General features: G+C 42.6%; 1 protein-coding gene across 1 annotated transcript in view; it reads left to right on the forward strand.

The window, feature by feature from the left end:
• The first annotated feature begins 531 nt into the window (after window positions 1-531).
• RNF20 (ring finger protein 20) overlaps window positions 532-11,862 on the forward strand; it is a 29,444-nt gene continuing 18,113 nt past the window's right edge. The window contains exons 1-6 of the mRNA XM_049635318.1: window positions 532-635; window positions 1,697-1,851; window positions 6,897-7,064; window positions 7,184-7,337; window positions 7,488-7,664; window positions 11,296-11,414. Coding sequence (XP_049491275.1) covers window positions 1,723-1,851; window positions 6,897-7,064; window positions 7,184-7,337; window positions 7,488-7,664; window positions 11,296-11,414 — 747 coding nt within the window. The 5' untranslated portion in view covers window positions 532-635; window positions 1,697-1,722. The remainder of the gene's footprint in view (window positions 636-1,696; window positions 1,852-6,896; window positions 7,065-7,183; window positions 7,338-7,487; window positions 7,665-11,295; window positions 11,415-11,862) is intronic.

Raw genomic sequence — 11,862 nt, forward strand, 5'->3', positions numbered from 1 at the left:
TAATTCTAATGTGTAGGGAGGGCTGTCTATAATGCCCTGTAAGAAAAACTACAAGCCCCGAAACTCATCAAATAGTTTGGATTTTCTACAGAACGGTTTACTTCTGCATTAATAGGCGCCGAGTAACATTTTCCTGAAGTGCCTGACGCTAATGCTTTCGCGGGGAGATTGACGGGACCGTCAGCCAATCGGCAGTCTGAACGAGTCTCGACGGTGCCAGTAAGAGGCAACAGAGCAACGCACTTTTTTTTTTTTTTTTTCAGTAGAAACACTAGATCGTAGTAATAGAGGCCAACAAGCCGAAAAAGTCAGGGACACTCTCGCCAGCGACAGCGCGGAGGGCCGGGGACTGGGGAGAGTGGTGTACACCCGGAGGTCCCAGCCGCTTCGTGTTGCTACAGACGCTATTCTTACTTCCGGGCGCTCGGCGCCCTCGCGGTGCGTCACTTCCGCCCGGCCGGGTCGAAGCGACATCCTCTTTTCTTTCCCTTCTTCCTTTACCTGGCCCCGCCCCCCGGAAGCTTGTATGGGTCCTCGCCTGCGGGTCAGGGGTGAGAAGCGGTGCTGCAGAACGGACCCTGGTGAATAACTTCCCTGAGTTCCACTCCCCGGTGGCGCGAGTTGGAAGAACCTAGGTGAGATCTCGGCTAACGGCGCTGCGGGACTGTGCAGGTCTTTGGGAATCTCCGCCGTCTCTGGCTCTGGGGTTTCCCTCTCCTGGGCCTGCAATTGGGTGCGCGGGAGGCTGGGGTCCTTGTCTTGCTCCTTAGTCTCCTCTCTATCTAGGTGAGGTCCGACTCAGGTTACTGCCACCGATACCCTTTCTCCTGGAGTTTGAATTGGAAGCAGAGTAGTGTGTACTCTTGGTGATGGCAGGGCTGCTTTCTAAAGTAGCGAAGTGTCTTAGCGTTCATTTCTCCTCCGTTGAGCTCTGAAACCCTTGGAAGCAGTTTAGGTAGACAGAATATTTGTTCGCCTCCACTGTACAAACTGAAGCTCTTGGAGAATTCCTTGAGGGCAACGCAAGGCTCCCTAAGAGGTGGAATTGTGATTCACATTCAGATCTAGGTTCTGTAGGGTTGCACAAAATCACGAGGAGAACATTTGGGAATAGGGGAGAAACTAAATATAAAAAAGAGAGCTAGTATTTGAGTGAGTGCTTCGTGTCAGACATTATGGTAAGTTCTTTCTAGACTTATTAATGCCTTGTAAGAGGCACGGTAATTCCTGGTTTAGGAAATTGGGTCTCAGAGATGATACATGACTTATTCAATATTAATGATTTAGCAGATATTTCCCAAGTGTCTTTCAGCTCTGTGATTTTTTTTTTCCAGCACAATAGAATTAGTTCCTGTCCTGATCAAACTATTTTTCTGATTCTGGCATTTTAGGAAGTGAAATTTCTGGCATTTTCCCCAGTCTCTTCATCCTTTGCCCATTGTCTTATTTGTTAGTATTCTGTTTAGAAATAGGTAGTTGTGTAAATTCAGCCCTGACTCTTACTCTACAATTTACTTTTTTCTTTCCAAGAGGAGTTTGGGGATTGTATTGCTTGGTATGAAATGAATGGATTTAGGTTTAAAAAGGCTGGCTGGAAAATTGCTAGGTTTTACATTATAGATAGTCTCTTTGTTGTTATTCTTTTTGTATATCTTACCTAAGTTTCTGTTGGTTTGTTTGTTTTCCCCCTCTCCAGGAAAACTGCTGTCATCTGGTGTCAAGATGTCCGGAATTGGAAATAAAAGAGCAGCTGGAGAGCCTGGCACATCCATGCCTCCGGAGAAGAAGACAGCTGTTGAAGATTCAGGGACCACAGTGGAGACAATTAAGCTCGGGGGTGTCTCTTCAACGGTATGTGGAAACAGGGCTTTGAGAGTGTGCTTCTTTTTTCTGAGTTGCAACCTGAAAGTAAGAATTTATGGAAGCCTTCTGAAAGGCTTTTTATGGAAGAGAAAACTTATGGAAGATAGATTTATGGAAGAGAAATTTATTGGAAAAGAGGGAAATAAAAGAGCCAGAAGTAGGTGACGTGATGTGGTGGTGAGTTCTGAAAAGAGATATATTAACATTTGATGTTTATTTTCAGAGGTGTGCTTCTAGTCTCTGGAGAGTGTGGTGCTTGATACAAATTATATGCATTTATCAGTGGGAAAACTGTACATTCATTCTTCATTCACTGAAAAGTTCGGTGCTAGTTACTAAGAGGCAGTGTAGCAAAATCACTGAAGGGTGGTGAAGGATAGGACTCTGAGGCCAGACTACCTGGAATTGACTCAGCTTCACCACTTCCTAGCTGCATGGCCTTTTGTTATCCTCCCTGTGCCTCTTCTCCATGTCTGTAAATGTAATTCTAGTGCACACCTATTGGGTTGTTGAGAGGATAAAATGAAAGAGTCTCTGTTAAGAGTTAAAACGTTACCTCTACTTTAGTAAGTACTCTATATATGAGCTATTAATAATTATTGAGCTAGATATTATGAATATAACGGTGAATAAAGTAAGACACTGTCCTTGCTCTTAGGGAGTTGACCGTTTCATTAGATTGTTATACATCAGAAGCTTATAGTAATGTTATATGTCCATTAGACATCAGAAGCTCACTATAATAGGTTTGGATCTAGATCAGGAGTCTGTTCCAGAACTCAGCGATGGGGGTATGGTGTTAAAATGCTTTGCATTTGCATAGCTTATAAAACACATCTCTTACTTTTTTGAATTCAGGCTCAGGATAGAGAGAATAATGGGAACGTTCAGAGTAAATTGTTGATGAAGTGTCATTTCTGAGTCTGTCAGCGATTCAGGTACTCCATACTGCTGCCAAGAGGTGATTTTGTCTAAGCACTGTCTCACATCATGCATCCCAAGGACATTTGTTAATTCAATAAATAGAAGTATTTGTTGTGCATCTGTGATTTGCCAGACACTATGCGTTACCCTGAGGACAGCTGTCGGACTTCAGTTTGTAAAGTGGCACAGACAAGAGAACAGTGTTCTAGTTATCAGTGGGATATGTGCTGTTCATAGGGATAAATAGCCACATGCTCTAAGGGAAGCAGAGAGGATACATCCTAGTTTGGACTTTATCCACAAGGCATTGAGGAGTCATTGGAAGGTCTTAAGTGGGAGAGTAACATGCTCTGACTTAGCTTGGAGAACAGATTGTAGAGGAGCAAGGGCTAGAAGTTCAGTTAGCAGAATTGTTCCCTTGTTGTTTCTCCCTTTTCTTCCCATTTCATCTCTCTAAGTGTGGGGAACTGGGGCTTGTCTCCACTGATTCCTGCCCCAGTTGGTTGAAGGTTGCCCTTAAAGGCAATAACTCTTCCTCTGCACTTCAAGGTTGCTGTAGTGAGCCAGCTGAGATTGTGTGGAACAAAAAATGAAGACTCTAGGTGTGCTTTAAGTCGGAACACTGGTGGTGCTAATGGAGCTGTCCACCAAGGCTGTGCTGAAGTCTGGCAGGCTGACAGGACAGGACATGAGACACAAAAGTGTCCACTATAGAAGGCTGTTGCAGTCATTTTGCTGAGGGATCATGGTGCCTTGGGTCACTGTAGTGTAGAGGTAGTGTTGACAGGATTTACTGATGGATTGGATGAAGTTTATGAGATCCCAGAATTTTGGAAGTACAGACTGTTCACATACTGAGCTAGGAAGTAGTATGAGAGGAGCATAGTTTTTGGGAGGCTGCGGAGGATGAATTAGGAGTTTGATTTTGGACATGCAAGTTTGGGATACTTCATAGACCTCTGAGTGGGTAGGTGGTTGGATACAGTCATCTGTAGTCTAGGGAGAGGTCTGGGTTAAAGCATTTGGGAGTCATCATTTTGTAGGAGGTATGTATGTATGTATTTATTTTCATGTTTATGTATTTTTGAGAGAGAGAGAGACAACATAAGTGGGGAAGGGGCAGAGAGAGAGAGGGAGACACAGAATCCAAAGCAGGCCCCAGACTCCGAGCTGTCAGTACAGAGCCTGATGTGGGGCTCAAACTCACAAGTCATGAGATCATGACCTGAGCCGAAATCAGATGCTTAAGTGACTGAGCCACCCAGGCACCCCATGTAGGAGGTATTTAAATCCGTGAGACTGGAGGCTCTAGGCTCTGAAAGCAGAGCCCTGGAACACTGATATTTTCATGTCAGGGAGATGAGAAGAGACTAACCAAAGAGACAGAAAATGAAGTAGGAGGAGAACAAGAGAGTGAGGGCCCAGAAGCCAAATGAAGAAAAGTATTTCAGGAAGGAGTTACTCAGGTGCTGCTGATGGCTTGAGTAAGGGGAGCACTGGGTAAAGGGAGGACTGAGTCATTAGGTTTAGCAGTAGAAGGTTCTCAGGAGCCTCAGTGAGAATCTTGTTTGTGGAGTGATGGTGCTAGAAGCCTGAATGCAGTGAGCTTAAGAGAATAGGAGAGGAAGGAGAGGAATTAAGGAAAAGGGGACAGAGCCAATGATTTGCAGGAGTATTGATGTAAAGCAAGACAAAGAAATGGGGCATTAGCTAGAAGGAAATGTGGGATTGAGGAAAGCTTGTTTTGATTTTAAAATAGGAGCTATTAGAGCACGTTGATTGAAATGATTTGGTAGAGCGGATTAAGCTGATGGGGTAGCAGAGGAGACTGTTGCTGGTGCGATTTCCACCAATAGGGGAAAGAGCATGTGATATAATGCACAACAGGAGGGCTGGCCTTAACTAGGAGCAGGGGCAGTTGATCCGTAGCAACAAAGAGGAAGGCAGAGAGTTCAGATGTAGGTAGGTTGGTAGCTGCAGTTGTGGGAGATAGATGTGGACATTCTCTTCTGATTGCTTCTATTTTTTTTTCAGTGAAATCAGAAGCGCCTCATCTGAGAGTGAGGATGGGGGAGGAAGTGTTGAAGGTTTGAAGAGACAGGAGAAGGTATGAAGTAGTCATCTTGAAGAGGGAACGGACTAGAAAGATAGAGTATTGTCGCTGGGCAGCACTGAGGACTTACTTGACTCTGTGATCATGAGTTTAAAGTCAGCCCAGGCAGCATGGTGCTTTATGTCTTCTATTCATGTTCAGCTGCATGGATGTAGGCCTGGAGTAGTGGAGAGTTGGATGTTACCAGGGGTGGGGTTTTTCCTAGGCAAGGGTGAGGAAGGAGAAGGTTATGGGAGACATGATATTGACTGATTGTGGAATTTAATGCCAATAAAGAAGGGAGTGAGGAAGTGAGAGGAGTGAAGGACAGGAAAGTTATGGGGCAATGGATTGTAGATCCTGGGGGAGGTGAAGAATTGTGGGAGTCAGGAAACTAGAGAGCATGAGCTGGAAAAGTAGGTGGTAATTGTGGAGAAATTGAGCTTACAGAGAGCATACACATACAGATCAGGCTAAGAATAAGAATAACTGGGAGTTTGGTGGCCAAGGGAGGTAGAAGACAAGATCATTGGAGGAGAGGAGGTCAGTGACTTGATTTGAGATACAGGAAGGATCATCTATATGGGAATTGGAAATCAGTGAGGACTATGATAGGAGTAACATTGGAGAGTGATAATAAGCTAGGTGCTAAATCTTCAGGAAACGTGGGGAAGTGACCTGGGCATTTCTAGACAAGTGCAGCAAGGCAGGGTGGCAGGTGGGGCAGACCAGTGGCACGAGCTGCAGAGCTAGGAGGTTTTAGGGAGGAAGGTGGGATAATGGGCTGAAAGTGGCAGTGGAGAGCAAAGGGGTACCTACCTGCCTCTAGGCCCAGAGTGGTACTGGAGAAACTACAGGGAAACAGTATTCTCATCCCGCTATCAGAGCAAGAAGGGGAAAGGAGTGCTCAGTGAAGAGATCGAGGATTTCATTTATTAATAGTATTAATGAACTGGTATAGTTGGGAAACTGTTGACTCTTTGGGCGTGTCAAGAATATTTTAATCAAAATACAAGAGAAAATAAAAGCAAAACAAGAAATTGGTGTTCTTATAAACAGTTCTTACTTTTTGAAATATTCATTAATTCCTAGGTAAGATAAAAATGTAATCCTCTCCAATCCTGTTTCTTTGCCTGGGGTCCTCCCCCACCCTCCACCACCCCCACCTCCAGACCCCAACTTGTCCTAGGGAAGGAGCTAGGGAGAGAAATTAAAGATCCTGAGAGGGGTGTGGAATTATTGACGGAGTTCTATTTTTGCGGAAACAGAAGAGAATGGGATCCTGAGCGCAAGTTGAGGTCAGGGTGTGGAAGATAGTGGAGATAAGGGACCAACGAGGAAAACGGAGAGAATTTAAAATTCTGGGAGATCCAGATGAAAACTGGTATATGGGGATAAGGATAGGAGGTACCTGGAAAGATAGGGTTTTATTTGAGGAATTTAAGATTTCAGTTGTGGCACAGTTCCGGATAATGACAGAAGTCCAAGATGAGGCTTTTGAAATGGGTGGCTGAAGCACAGGGAGTGAGATAATCACCAGAGTTAAGGGATTCAGAATGCAGCCTGGATGCTGGAGGATTAGATGGTTGGTCCGCATGTTTACATGTCCGTGTGTGTATTGTCACTGGACATAGTGGCAGGGACTGGGACAGAGAACGACCCAGGTGCCAAGGTCTTGGATGAGTGAGGGGGCAGTGCTGAGGAGATAGATGGCAGTGTTGATCCGGGCAGAAGGTGATCTAGCTGGACAGTGGAGCCTCACAGTACTTTGTGGATATCCATGTGAAGAGAACAATGAGGTGGGTGAGGTCCAAGTTCTAGCATATTAGTGTCATTCTTCCCTCCCATCGTCATCATAGACTCCTTATTTCTTCTGTTCCTACTTCTTACCCAATTACTTGTTGTAAGATTTAAGAAATGAATAGCTTTGGTCAGAGGAAATATGACCTGGTAGAGTTTAACAGCTGGTTTGCCTAATTTCTTTGTGGAGACTAATAAGATTGGTTTCGTGGGGCAGGAGGAGCTAGACATTCGAACACTGCAAACCAAAAATCGCAAGCTGGCAGAGATGCTGGATCAGCGGCAGGCCATTGAAGATGAACTCCGTGAGCACATTGAAAAACTGGAACGAAGACAGGCCACTGATGATGCCTCACTGCTGATTGTCAACCGGTACTGGAGTCAGGTAGCTACTTGTTTGTTTGCTCAGATTTTCTTTTGAGCATTTTAGTTCTCCTTTGCATTCTCTTCACTTCCAAAGTTGTGCTCTTCTGTTTTCTCATGACTGTACCTCCCCTTCTTCAGTTTGATGAAAACATCCGTATCATCCTTAAACGTTACGATCTGGAGCAAGGTTTGGGAGATCTCCTCACAGAAAGAAAAGCCCTTGTCGTGCCGGAACCAGAACCAGACTCCGATAGCAATCAGGAACGGAAAGATGACCGAGAGAGAGGCGAGTGTTTGTGGTGGATTCTACCACTCCATGCTCTGGGGTTTTAAAGTAGATCTTGGCTTTCAGGCTTTCCATTTGAGGAAAAAAGGATTTTGATACTTGCACTTTTATAATGCTGACAGCTGCTTTTTTTCCCCCCTGTATCCTCAGGGGAAGGGCAAGAGCCAGCTTTCTCTTTCCTCGCTACCTTGGCCAGCAGTTCCAGTGAAGAAATGGAATCTCAGCTGCAGGAGCGTGTGGAGTCCTCCCGCCGAGCCGTGTCCCAGATTGTGACTGTCTATGATAAATTACAGGAAAAAGTAGAGCTCCTGTCGCGGAAGCTAAACAGCGGAGGTGAGGCAAGAATCACGAGACTGGGAACAGGGTGGGAGGAATAAGAGCTCAACTTTGCATGCTCCTTTGTAGTTTGCAAACTTATGTATTTAATTTTAATTAAATTCCTTGGAATCTAATCTCCAGTTTTACCAGTAATACCAGTAATGCCATTGCTGCAGCAAGTTAGTATTTTACAAGTGTTTCATATTTTGAGCCGTGTGATAGTCCTGTAAGAAGCTGAGGAAAGCTTCATTCTGATACTTTCTATTAATAAAATACTTAAGAGTAGTAGAATTAATTTGATTTTTTAAGGAGTAGCTCTGTTTCTGGCTATTGATTTATTACTGATAGTAATTTAGTTTAAATATTTTAAATATTGGTAATTTAAAAAATTTTTGTTTTAGATATTGAATTAAAAAATTTTTTTTAATGTTTATTTATTTTTGAGAGAGAGAGGGAAAGAGTCAGAGAGCAAATGGGGGAGAGGCAGAGAGAGAGGGAGACACAGAATCTGAAGCAGGCTCCAGGTTCCGATCTGTCAGCACAGAGTCTGATGTGGAGCTCGAAGGCATGAACTGTGAGATCATGACCTGAGCTGAAGTCGGATGCTTAACCAACTGAGTTACCCAGGCGCCCCTAGATAGTGAACTTTCACTTCAAAGAGTCAGTTTTAATACATTCTTTTTGTTGTTTTTTTTCTGTTATCTCTAATATTTTCAAAAAGAGTTGGCTTAGGTTTTAGAGTTGGATGATCTCTGTGTTTAAAAAGAAAAAAGAGAATATTATATGGTTGGAAAAGGGTCCATTTGAAATAATTATGTTACTAGTCAGTGTTAATGCAGAGACTTGTACAGTATAGTAAAGTATTTGTGTAGCTAGGTTGCATCTTAAGTGCCCTGATTTTACATTTTCAGTAATAATCTTGGTCTAGTTGTAATACCTTAATTTATCTGATTATTATTTTGCTTTATTTTATTTCCTTTTTTTAATGTTTATTTTTGAGAGAGAGACAGAGCATGCAAGTGGGGGAGGGGAAGAGAGTGAGAGGGAGAATCCCAAGCATATCCCACACTGACAGTGTGGAGCCCAACATGGGGCTCAAACCCATGAACCGTGAGATCATGACCTGAGCTGAAATTAAGAGCCTGATGCTTAACTGACTGAGACACCCAGGCACTTCTGATTCTCTATTATTAAGGTGTTTATTGTTTCATTTCTGAAAGTAATGTGTTGAATGTAGTGGATGCTGAGCGATTGGGCTGGCAAATAAGAATTTTATTACTTTGTAATTTTTAAGGACACTTGGGCTAAGTTATCAACAGAATTAAAAGAGGAGGCATGTAAAAGACTTGTGAAAATTTGGGAAAGGGTTTCTTTTACTTTCCCATAAGTCTGTATGTATTATGTATTTTATTATTTGGGTAACAGTTTTAGAATACACAAATCAGAAATTATAGAAGTCCTCCTATCTCCCTTCTCAAAGGTAACCATTGTAAACAATGTGGTTCATGTCCTCCCAGACTTTTGTATTCATATATTCCATCTACTTTTGGGTTCCCAGCTAGACTTTGTCTCTTGGTTCAGTGCTTTGGCTTACTCTTCTTTGTTTCTCCAGTGTCTGTCTGGCACTGTATCTGGTAATAGTTACATACCTAATGTAAACTGAGCTGGGTGCTACTTTTTTCTCCCTTGGTTGTGGTTGAGTAGTTGGATGGTACGATTGAATCCTAATAATAGGCCACACCGGTAAACCATATATATATGCATGATGGTGCATACCATATGCGTGTTACATGCAGATAATATGCCATATGGAGAGCTTATGCCAGTGTTAAACTTGACTTTGTGAATGAATGTCAAGTAAAATAATTGCTGTATTTAAAAAGGAACTAAAATGAGTAGTATATTAAGCAGTACTTTAAAATTATTTTTGTTGGCATGCATTTTAAGGTAGAGTTTAAGTTAAAAAATAAAAACATTAATTGTAAGTGGGCTGCCTGGGTGGCTCAGTTGGTTAAGCATCCAACTCCTGGTTTTGGCTCAGGTCATGATCTCACAGTTCTTGAGTTCGAGTCTTGCATCGGGATTCACACTGGTGGTAGAGAGCCTGCTTAGGATTCTCTCTCTGCCCCTCCCTTGCCCATGCTCTGTCTCTCTCAAAATAAATTTTTAAAAAACATTAATTATAAATTACAAATTACTGAGCTATGCATAGTATAAAAAGTAATTGCCATTGATAAGCTGAACTTTCTAAGGATAAAGATCCATAAAGGATGAATTGTAGCATGAACTGTACCTTTTTGTCAGTTCATTTCTCCCCATGTTTATTTTATCCTTGATTCAAAGGAATTGCAATTGTCAGCTTGTTAATTCACTAAGTGTTTATCTAGCTCTTACTGTATTCTAGGCCTTGTTCTAAGTATGTTAGGATATTAAGAGGAGTAAATTTTAGCCTCTAGTTCTTCGGTTATGAATCAGTTCACTTTGAGAGCTTTTGGAGCATACTTTTTTTTTTTTTTTTTTTTGGCCCTGCCCATGGGTATTCTTATTTACTATGTGTGGGATGGATGGGCCCTAGTGAAGTATCTAATCTTTAAAGTTCCCAAAATCATTATGGGGTGCCTGGGTGGCTCAGTTGGTTAAGCGTCCGACTTCGGCTCAGGTCACGATCTCGCGGTCCGTGAGTTCGAGTCCCGTGTCGGGCTCTGGGCTGATGGCTCAGAGCCTGGAGCCTGCCTCCGATTCTGTGTCTCCCGCTCTCTCTGCCCCTCCCCCGTTCATGCTCTGTCTCTCTCTGTCTCAAAAATAAACGTTAAAAAACAAACAAAAAAATTAAAGTTCCACAGGTGATTCTACAGGCAGTCTTGGTTGAAAACCACAAAAACCACCACATGACCAGCCTGTTCTGTATGGTGTTTCTGAGTGATGCCAAGGGGTAGGGAGTAGGAGAAAGCACAATTTTTCCTCCTGTTAACTGTCTCCAAACATGTTAATTGGTATAATAAGTTCTATAAATTTATCTACTTTCTTTGTAAATTGTAGTGTACCTTTTGGCTTTTGAGCTTTAGGAGTGCCCCTAGCATAGTATTCCAGAACATGATAAGTAATTCTAGGCTCTTATCTTTATTCTTCATGATTCTATAGGTACCCATTTGAACAAGGAAATTGCTACTTTCTGTCCCCCTTCTTACTCCCAACAGAGATGCTTCGTGTTGGTGTTCACTAATAGGAATTTGTGATAGCCTTATGAGATAGAATTTTATGGCTGTTAAGTCTGACACTGATTACAGATCCCTCTATCTTGTCTACAATTCTAAAATGCAGTTTTTTAGTGATTGTGTCTTATCTGAATAGAGTTACAGAATCCCTCCATTTCTTCTCTCAATACATTTGACTTTACAGAAAGGATGGGAGTTAGGTGATCTTGGCTCTGTGTCATCCTCTACCGAAGCACAGCTTTGGCTCATTTCCTTAAGCAAGTCATCTAACCTCTGGGTTCTTAGTCATATAAAGATAATAAAAACCAGCCTACTTCTTAAAGGTTTTCGGGAAAATAAAGTGAGGGAGCGTGTTCATATTTTGGTGGGATGCACAGTTTTAAAATTGGACACTATAGATGCTAAACTAAAGGGCAGTTCTTTTCCCTCAGATAATCTGACAGTGGAGGAAGCGGTGCAGGAGCTGAATTCCTTCCTTGCTCAAGAGAATATGAGGCTACAGGAATTGACAGACCTCCTTCAGGAGAAGCATCGCACCATGTCTCAGGAGGTACTTGACCAGAAAGGACAGATGGTAGTTTCTAGTGGCCTGTGGCACACATTGACTCGGAATTTTGAATGCTTCAAAGGTTCATCTGACTCTAGAAAGCCTATTTTTATATTGAAGAGCACGAAGGGCAGGCCAAAGCAACCAGTTCTGAGAAATCAAGAGGAAAGATTAAGGGGAGAAAACAATTGAATACTTCTCGATTGTGCCTCTGTTAAACAGATACTACAGTGTTCGTTTTTCTTTTTTTTTTTTTTTTCTTTTTTTAATATATGAAATTTACTGTCAAATTGGTTTCCATACAACACCCAGTGCTCATCCCAAAAGGTGCCCTCCTCAATACCCATCACCCACCCTCCCCTCCCTCCCACCCCCCATCAACCCTCAGTTTGTTCTCAGTTTTTAAGTCTCTTGTGCTTTGGCTCTCTCCCACTCTAACCTCTTTTTTTTT

The sequence above is a fragment of the Panthera uncia genome, chromosome D4 (assembly GCF_023721935.1).
Source record: "Panthera uncia isolate 11264 chromosome D4, Puncia_PCG_1.0, whole genome shotgun sequence".
Taxonomy (NCBI): Eukaryota; Metazoa; Chordata; class Mammalia; order Carnivora; family Felidae; genus Panthera; species Panthera uncia.